We start from the raw sequence: 10,116 nt of genomic DNA, 5'->3' as shown, positions 1-10,116 counted from the left end.
CTTTTCATTTCCGACGCCACCGAAACGAAACCCGGGAGCATTCCTGAGCCTTTTGGAAACCCCGTGGAAAGGAGGGGGTGGAGCCAGACAGTGACCCGGAAGCAGACGTGACTCCCATAGGCAGAGTGCTGGGCAGCGGCAGCGGCGACTGCAGCGGTAGAAGCAGCAATTTATCTGCGCGCGGCCCCAAACTGGGAAGAAGATGCTAATTAAAGTGAAGGTGGGAGCACCTCCAGCCTTGCCAAGACGCAGTGGTACTGGGCTGGCCGCTGTGCCTTGCGGGAGAAGCGGGGAAGGGAAACCACGCCTTTCCCGAGCCTGGAGGGCACTGACAGCCTCAGGGCTCCGCGCGAGGGGTGATGGGAAGTAGGGGGACCCAAAAGGGCTGTGAGAGCTGAGGGCTGGCCCCGCCTGACGACCCCGGGGTCTCTGCCATCCCTGCTTTCTCGCCAGAACTGGGCCATGACCCAGAAGGAGGCCGCCTTTGTCCGAGATCTCGCTGTGTTCGAACCCCCGAGGTCAGAGAGCAGCAGCTTGGCTCCCCGCTCCTTCAGATTCTTATGATGAGCTCTGATCTCCATTCTTCATGCCCGGGTTACCTGCTTCTCCCGGCCCCTAACATAGGCTGCCTCCGAACACAGCACAAAAACGTTAGCCTGGGGAAGCGGGGGGCCTCCCAGGAGCTAGACTGTAAGCCTTTGCTGATTGTCGCCAAGGTGTAGTATCTCAGCCGGCCTTCAGGAACCAAAGCTGGGAGTGTGTTCAGTCAGCACCTGACTGAGGCAGGTTAGTTATCAGTGCCCTAGTTCTTGGCACTAGCAGTGTTTCCTTCATCTCCACCTCTCTGCTCCCGTGGTTCTTCATCAATTCCCAACCCTCATTAGTGCTGTCTGCTATTTCCTCTTCTGTATCTTTAGACAGAGAGACAAAAACTAACAATTGATGTAGTGAAACATTAGTTTGGCCTTTTTACTGCTAAGTCAGTCTGTCGTTCTTTCATCAGCTCCTTAGCGTATTTACCATACATAATAGCCACTCTTAACCTCTTCGGTCCTTCCAAACCACCTCTTCGATAAGGATTGAGGTCAAACAGGGTGCGTGTTAAAGGTAGTTGTTTTTCAGACTTTGAGTAGTATCCTATAAAAGAGCCAGTATTTGTGAAATTAATTTAATGAGTCACAAGCAACATTAAAAGAGAAGAAAGAAAATAGAATTATCAGGGTATACTGCTGGATGAGAGTATTGTTTTGTGAAATTTTTGTTTTCATTTTATATGTATATTACACACATGTATGTTACTAGTTCATGTGATTTTCTTATTGTGGGTCACTGTCATGAAAGTTTGAGAAACACTAGCAGATGAATGCTTTTATCTTTTCAATGCATATGGTTTCTCATGTCCTCCTAGGCCTCTCTTAGTCTAAAGAAGAGGTTATTATAATACTTGGGTTCAATGTTTTGTAAGATTTTTTTTTTAATCTCAACCTACACTAAGAAATTTTACCTCCTGCCCCATACAGACACAAAAAACTTAGCATGTGTGATATGCTCTGATGTTTTCAATTCTATTCGAAGTTGCTTTCATAACCCACTGATGGGTTGACACCTGCAGTTTAAAAAAAGTACCGTGTTCTAGATGGACTTCTTACCTTGAGAGTGCGTAAGAATCACCTGGGGATCTTGTTAAAATGCTGATTTTAATTCACTAGGTCTGGGATGGGAGCCGAGCATCTGCATTTCTGACATGCTCCCAGGTCATGCTGATGCTGCTTATCTGGGGACTGCCCTTTGAGTAGCAAGCTTCTAGATTTGGATTTCGTCTCTCTGAATCTGTTTTAATTTTGTATTTCTCTGAAATTCAGTCTCCTTTCCCAAAACACTTTCCTTTCCGCCTTCAAACAGATTTCTCTGCCTTCCTTCTCTCCTTTTTGTTTACTGCATTTCTTTATACATTAAATACATATGAAAGCAAATAGTTAGCTGTCAATTCCTATATAAATGATAGGTTTTTATTAGCAGGTTCCTTTGTGAATTATTCATTTTTCAATTGTCATCTCTGTGTAGCTGACTTCTGTCTCTCTTTCTGCAATCCTTTAGCAACTAAATCCCTCCTGATTTAAATCTTCTCTTGCTACTTCATCTCTGTCTTTCTAAAGTTAAATATATCATCTTCTGTCTTAAGGTATATTCCCAATGCTCATCTCATACATTGACCCCATCAATCTACCAGGTGTCTGGAACCCAGTTCTTTAGAGTCGTTGTTCTCTTATAGAACCTAATTTTTCCTTTGATACCTGTTTCTGCTTGATTTTCTTTTCCATTCCTATCACCCTTATTCTGGTCTGGGGTCTCATTAGCTTAGGTCTTTATTGCCCTGTGATACCTCCAGCCAGGTTTTCCTATCACCATACCTTCTAGAGTTTAGAGTCCAAACCAAGACGTGGTGTACAAAATCGTAGTGTACAGGTCTTCTTTCGACTTCTTTTTCATCATATTCTATCCCCAGATCCTGCATTGATCCCCTCTTAGCAGATTACTTTGGGCAACTGTCTTTACTTTCTACGCCCCAGTTTTCCCATTCATGTTTTTTTAACAGAATAAAACACAAAGTTCTTAAGGTTTCATTTCAATGAGTTTTTAACAACAGTATACTCTCATGTATACACAAGATCGAGAACATCTTCACCCCCTCCTCTGAAAGTTCCAGGGGTTGGTTTTGCTTGTTTTAGAACTTCATATAAATGGGATTATACGATATGTAGTTTTTGTGTCTGGCTTCTTTCACTCAGCATTATGCCTATTGTATCTGTAGTTCCTTCTTATAACTGAGTAGTAGTCCGTTGGATGACTGTGTCACACTGTGTTTATCCATTCTCCAGTTGATGGGCATTTGAGTTGTCAGTTTGAGCCGGTTTTTGGCTATTATGAGTAAGGCTCCTATGAACATTGTTATACAGGTCTTTTTGTGAACATGTTTTCACTTCCTTTGGATAAATATCTAAGAGTGGAATTACTGGGTCACATGGTAGATATATGTAACTTTAAAAGAAACTGCCAAACAGTTCCCCAAGGGGTTGTACCGTTTTACATTCCCACCTGCAGTGAATGAGCATTCCAGCTGCTATGCGCCCTTGCTAACTTGTAGTCATGTCAGGCATTTTTATTTGAGCTATTATGGTGAGTGTGAAAAGTTACCTCGTTCGGGTTTAGATTAATCTCCATTGATTTTCACTCAGCATAGCACTTGGTCATTGCACCTTATATTTGGACAATAATATTCACATGGTAGTTCCTTGTATGTTGGTTTGTTCTGTTAATTGTATGCCTCATTGTTTCTTGGTTGTAAATCTTCACTTGAAAAAGATTCATAGCAAAGACTGCATCGCTTAATTTCTTTTATATCTCTTCCAGTGCCTAAAGGGGTATGTTGAGCTTAGGTTTATCATAGAGTTGTTAGATAGCATTGAATGTGTTCCCAGGTCACAATGACCAGATCTGAGGGAAGCAACCCAGTATGACATGATATATTGAGAATATCCTTTAAAATTGTTCAGTTTCTTTAAGAACAACTTTAATTATGGACGATTTCAAATATATACAACACCAGAGAGAAGGACATAACGCACCCTTTACCCAGCCTAAAAAGCTGTCATCTTGTGGCCAATCTTATTTATATTTGCCAACTCTACTTATCTGATATTTTATAAAGCAAATCCTAGACAGCATAGCATATGTTATTCGTACATATTTCAATATTTACCTGTAAAAAGTTCTTTTTTTCCTCATGTCACCGTAATTGTCACACCTAAAAAATTAACGATGATTTCTTACTATCATCAAATTTACTCTGTTGTTTCATTTGTTTTTTACAGTTTGTTTGAATCTGGATCCAACTAAGATGATACATTGCAATTGGTTGATATGTATTTTAAGCCTTTTTAAATCTGTAATTCCCCCTTCCCCATTTTTTTCTTGTTGAATAAACTAGGTAGTTTGTCCCATAGAGTTTCCTGCAGTTTGGATTTGCTGATTACATCCCCATGTTGTCTTTTAATTTATTCCTCTTTCCTCTGTGCTTCCTGTCAGTTAGGAACAAGATCTAGAGGCTTGAGTAGTCTTTTTTGTGTGTTTATGTGAGGGAATAGTTCATAGGTGGTGGTGTGGGATGCACTTCTGTCAGGTTATTTTGCTTCCTGTGATGTTAGTCATGCCTCCATCCATTATTTCATTGGAGGTTACAAAATGAGGATATTCTGATTTTTTTTGTTGGTTCATATACTAGCTGGAATGCTTGAGCAGTGTTCAATATGGTAGCCATTAGCCACGTGGGCTATCGAGCACTTGAAATGTGGGTAGTGAGACTGAGGAAGTGAAGTTTTCTTTCAATTACTTATTTTAATTGTATTTAATTTAATTATAAAAACTGAAACCTTATTCAGTCGTTGGGAAACTTTTAAGTATGTTTGGAACAAGTTAAATATGTAAATCTATTTTTCCAACTGTAAATTATGAAATTTAAATACAGATCAAGTATTTCAGATTAAAATTTACTATCTGACCTGAGAGAAGTGCTGTAAGAATGAAATGCACACAGGATTTTGAAGATTTGGTTAGAAAAAAAGTATAAAATATATTAATAATTTTTGTATTGGTTACATATGGAAGTGATAATATTTTGAATATATTGACTTAAGAATATTAAAATTAATTTCACCTTTTAAATATATGGCTACTAGTGTATTTAAAATTGTATATGAGCTTGCATTACATTTCTCTTTTTTTGTTGTTTAAAGATTGGCACCTGAGCTAACAACTTGCCAATCTCTTTTTTTTTTTTCTGCTTTTTCTCTCCACATCCCCCCAGTATATAGTTGTATATATATTTTTTTAGTTGTGGGTCCTTCTAGTTGTGGCATGTGGGATGCCACCTCAACATGGCCCGATAAGCGGTGCTGCATCTGCGCCCAGGATCCGAACCGGTGAAACCCTGGGCCACCAAAGTGGAGTGCGCAAACCCAACCAGTTGACCACAAGGCCAGCTCCACATTACATTTCTATTTCTATTGGGCAGTGCTGCTTTACAGAATTGTTTCCTTATACTCTCCTCAAGATCAGTGTTTTAAAAATAATTTTTTTCTCATTACAGTGTATTTATGGTATAAAAAAATGGAAAACACCGAAAATCACAAATAATATAATTAAAATCACCCATAATCTCACAACTCAAGATAAAAGCCCTGATGTATATATCCTTCCAAACGTTTTCGAAAGCGCATAAATACACGTTCTTTTTTTTTGTTTTTACAAAATTGGAATTATATCGCTATTCTAAACATTATTTGAAGACTGTGTGATTTTCCTTCTTATGTTTGTACCACAATTTATTTAACCCTCAATTGTTTGATATTTAGATTGTGTCTAAGTTTTCAGCGTCAGAAGGCTGCAGTGATGTTGTCGTGGGTACATTTTTGGACACAATCCTGCTTATTTTCTCAGAAGTGTTGTTGCTGGGATGCTGTATTGCCCGATTGCTCTCCATATACGTTCATGGGCTTCTCCAGTCAGTTTCAAAAACAAAGGGCCAATCCTATGGTTTTAGTGTTTACAAACCAATAATTTTTTTTCATGTCGTACAGCCCAAGCATCTTACTCTTGGGAGAGCAGTTCTAGACCTTCTCGTAAACTCTTTCTTACTCTTTAAGCATTTTTATTGTCAGAATGAATATTTGCTTACTAATATTGATGTGACAAAGGAATATATATATATATATATATATATATATTTTTTTTTTTTAGGACGATTAGCCCTGAGCTAACATCTGCTGCCAATCCTCCTCTTTTTGCTGAGGAAGACTGGCCCTGAGCTCACATCCGTGCCCATCTTCCTCCATTTTGCCAAGCAGTGCCATGTCTGCACCCGGGATCCGAACCCGGGAACCCTGGGCCACCAAAGTGGAACGTGCGAACTTAACCACTACACCACCGGGCCTGCCCCAGGAATATATTTTTATTAGAAATGTAAATGGTACAGATAAAGCAAGTTACCTCCCCTCAGTCCTACTCCCCTTCTCGAAGATAGTCACTATTAAGAGAGACGTATACTTTTAATCCCTTCTTCTATGCATGTACATATGTCTGTATCTCCATACAGAAAATGATAGATAATTATACATTCTCTAGATCTTTCCATGTTAGTGTATAAGCTGTTACATAATAAATATGTCATTCTATGGATGTACCATAGTTTAATAGTTTTCTTATTAATAGGCATTAGGCTATTTCTAGTCTTTTGCTTTTACAAAAGGTGCTGCAGTAAACCTCACCTGTTCCTCTCTGGATCCATGCTCAAGCTTTTCCTCCAACTTAGTTACCTAGAAATAGAAGTCTCTGGTTGAAGAGTCTTCGCATTCAAAGTATTAAGATCAATAAAGTGAAATAATTTGTGGACAGCACAGAATTGCAAACTTTTCATTTCGTCAGGAAAGGGCCTAAAAAAAAATCATTGTATATTGTCACTGTCATTTCATAAAAGGACATTTTAACACCCAAATATATTTAGTTTCATGAAAATCTCACTGTTGTCATTATTTTTCTCATTTTACCATAGACTATTGAAAATTTTCACATGGACCACCTTGGGTTGGGGTAGAAACTTGAAAATCACTGTTGTAATTTATTCTTTTGCATCCAAACAGGTAAATCCAAAGGAGTTACTCTTGCATTTTTGGAAATATACTTGGTTCTGAACCCTTCTCATAGTTGAGAAATTAGGTCCTCAGTACTTCTTCATGCTGGTCTAGGTGAATACCATAAGTAGAAACCGTGTGTTATTTTGTGAACCTTCTGCAGGATTGTATACTGGATCTCAATACTAGACCAGCCGGACTCAGTTAAGCAGTACCGAGTACAGACTTAAAAGTTCAGGCTCTGGGTCCGAAGAGTCTGTGTTTGGATCTGCACACTCCTTTTGACTTCATAGGCATGCTTTTTAACCTATCCAAGCCCCATTTTCCTCATCTATAAAAGAGTGATAGTAATAGTACGTATCTCATAAATACTTGCAAGAATTAAACAGATTGATGCCTGTGAGACACTCAGCATAGTTTCTGACTCTTGGAAAGTGTTCGGTAAATGTTGGCTGTGATCGTAACCTGATCATTGGTGTATTTGGCCCTTCCACAAATATTTATTGACTGCTCGTATGTCAAACCCTGTGCTTTGTGCTTAGATTAGAACAGTCTCTGTCCTTTAGGAAGCTGTAGTGTAAGTTGGAGAGTTTAACACTTAAACAACTAGCTCTAGTGGGTACTGAAGTGCACTGGTGGCAAGTCATTGATCTTATATTGCAGGGTCCTTGAAGGTTTGAGAAGAGTGGGGGAGGGTATGGCAACAAGGAAACGAGTAGAAGCAAAGAAATGCCCTTAAACTAGACCGTACATGGTGTGTTTGTGGTCTGGGTTACTGTAGACTGGCGCGGATAGAGCTTTAAGAGCAAAGACGGGTGGGAGATTAGATTGAATGGAGCATGGTATTTGTACGTGTACTGTCAGTATGATTATTGCATTTGGATATCATCAGGCCTTAGCCTATGGAAGAAGTCGAGAAGAGCAGAGTTGCAATTTAGGATTTAGGTAGGAGTCTAGAGAAGATATGGGGGAATAGAATATGGAATTCTAGTGTTCCTTAAGAAGCTGGTCAGAGATGGTCTCTTGTGTCCTTGAGAATTCTTTGAATTACCTGAATGTTCAGTTCTAGCATTCATGTATAAAACTGGCTCCTTCTGACTCAAAAGAATACTTTCCTTAGGATACCTCTCATCACTGTCTCATCTAAAAGAACTCCAGTGTTCTCATGGATTCTAGTGGGTTGGGGGTGGGAGATGACCTGTGGCATTAAGAGGGTCAAATAGTTCACAGAATTTTGCCCTATCAAAGTTGTCCATAGCCTAAAAATGTTTGACGAATACAGGTATGGTCAAAGCCTTCTGATTCTTCAAACCAGTTTAGCTGAGAATGTGTATCTCTCAGAAAGCAGTAGATCCCCAGAGACGAGGACAGGATGTTTTACCTAGAAGATGAATTATGTAGTGGGCTATAGGACTCATGAAACCCTTGCCTGTTTCAGACGCTGACCGGAAAGGAGATTGAGATTGACATTGAACCCACAGACAAGGTAACGTATGCCCACCACCTCTTCGTGCCTATCGCCCTGCATGTACGTTTGTTTGGATATGCTGATGAATGTAGTCCTTTGCTCTCATGCTATGTGCATAGCTCTTGTTCTTCCCACTTCCGTCCTACCCCTAGCAGCCCCTGACTACTTGTTCTCCTAAAGGTGGAGCGAATCAAGGAGCGTGTGGAAGAGAAAGAGGGAATCCCCCCACAGCAGCAGCGGCTTATCTACAGTGGTAAACAGATGTGAGTCTGGAATGGGAATGAGGGCATGGCGATCTTATGTGAAGATGAGGGCGCAAATACTGCCAGTGGAGGGGGCCTGCCTCTTTGTTTTGGTGCCTTGGACCCTTTAGCAATTTGGTGAAGCCCCTGAACCCCTTCTCAGAATAAGATTTTTGCAGACTTAAAATATGTAGAATTACAAAAGAAAGTAATTATATTGATATACAGTTATCAAAATACTAAAAAAGCAAATTTGTGATATAATTATCTATGTGCTTATTTATTAACACATTAAGGTCTAATGGTGGGTCCAATAACTACCATAATTCTGAAATATTATCAAGATACTTGTAAATAGTTGTATTATGATATGAAAATATCTAATTTCTGTTGTTAACAGATTACCCATATTGCTAATACCACTGAGTGTTTTTACCTATGTTCAAGATTAAAAGAAATATCATATTTCAGTTAGGGGGTTAGTAAAAATAAAGATGTAATTTTTTTCTCATCTGAGTTCATAGACCCCCAGAGAGATCCATAAAACCCAACCAAGAACCCTGTTCTAGAAGGTATTTCTAATGCTTTTTTGGCCTCCTTTTCCTGCAGGAATGATGAGAAGACAGCAGCTGATTACAAGATCCTAGGCGGTTCAGTCCTCCATCTGGTGTTGGCTCTGAGAGGAGGCGGTGGTCTTAGGCAGTGATGGACCCTCCCTCCATTTTACCTCCTTACCCTGTCGCTCGTAATGAGGCATCATATATCCTCTCACTTTCTGGGACACCAGAGCCACTGCCCCGTCTCATGGATGCCCAGTCTTGTGTGTCTACTGGTGGGAGACTGTGAGGGCCCCAGGATGCAGTGTTCCTGGCCCAAAGGGCCCTTGCTGGCTACTGGGTTTTAGTTTGCAGTCCTGCGTGCTTCCCTCTGTTATGGCTCTGTCCCTGATTGTCAATAAAATATTTCCTGGCCTCTTGGAATCTTCTCTTGCACAAATGTGATTGAAATCAAAGTGGACCCAGTGCACACTCGGTTACACCAGGCTGAAGGAGTAGGACAGTGGAAGGGAATGTGCCCTCAGAAGGATTATCAGACCCTAGGAATGCCTGCTCTCAGTGGTGTGCTGGAGCCAGCACTTACCAGCTCACAAGAGCTAATTATTGGCGTCTGTTCTCAACTCCATGTTGAGTGACTTCATGTTGGTGGCTTGAAATTGGCCATGGTAGGAATATTTACAGAAATTGGCAGACAATATAAATCAGTCTCTCCCACAGAATGGTGGTTACGTATCTACCAGCATACTACTGGCATGGGTGGTAGAACCAGGAGAGTGAGTTCTTTCCCACTGTGGCCTACTGGACGTTTGGGCCTGGTTTGAGAGAGGCCTCAAGGGTTTTGCAGACACTCCTGTTTTTGATAGGAAAGATTCACCCTGGGCTAGCATCTGTTGCCAATCTCCCTCTTTTTTTCCTCTCCAAAGCCCCGGTACATAGTTGTATATTCTAGTTGTCCTAGTTCTTGTGTGTGAGCTGCCACCACAGTGTGGTTACTGATAGACGAGTGGTGTGGTTCTGCGACCAGAGCTGAACCTGGGCCTTGGAAGCTAAGCACACTGAACTTTAACCACTAGGCCATCAGGGCTGGCTCTGCAGACGCTCCGTTCTTTATGGCTGGTATTGCTGGGGCTCTGGGTTCTACAGTACGAAGAGAGGCTGACACG

General features: G+C 40.7%; 1 protein-coding gene across 1 annotated transcript; it reads left to right on the top strand.

The window, feature by feature from the left end:
* The first annotated feature begins 24 nt into the window (after window positions 1-24).
* NEDD8 (NEDD8 ubiquitin like modifier) lies at window positions 25-9,376 on the top strand. The gene is made up of 4 exons (XM_014868554.3): window positions 25-220; window positions 8,125-8,172; window positions 8,335-8,417; window positions 9,006-9,376. Exons 1-4 carry the CDS (start codon window positions 203-205, stop codon window positions 9,100-9,102), a joined length of 246 nt encoding a protein of 81 aa, XP_014724040.1. The 5' UTR covers window positions 25-202; the 3' UTR covers window positions 9,103-9,376.
* The last annotated feature ends 740 nt before the right edge of the window (window positions 9,377-10,116 follow it).

This window comes from Equus asinus, chromosome 2 (genome assembly GCF_041296235.1).
Source record: "Equus asinus isolate D_3611 breed Donkey chromosome 2, EquAss-T2T_v2, whole genome shotgun sequence".
Taxonomy (NCBI): domain Eukaryota; kingdom Metazoa; phylum Chordata; class Mammalia; order Perissodactyla; family Equidae; genus Equus; species Equus asinus.
The sequence above is the reverse complement of the archived record's forward strand: the minus strand, read 5'-3'. Positions and strand labels throughout refer to the sequence as shown.

Coding starts and splice junctions, on each gene's coding strand:
- NEDD8 (XM_014868554.3), top strand. Junction 8,173..8,334: donor ACATTGAACCCACAGACAAG/GTAACGTATGCC, acceptor GTTCTCCTAAAG/GTGGAGCGAATCAAGGAGCG. Junction 8,418..9,005: donor ATCTACAGTGGTAAACAGAT/GTGAGTCTGGAA, acceptor CTTTTCCTGCAG/GAATGATGAGAAGACAGCAG.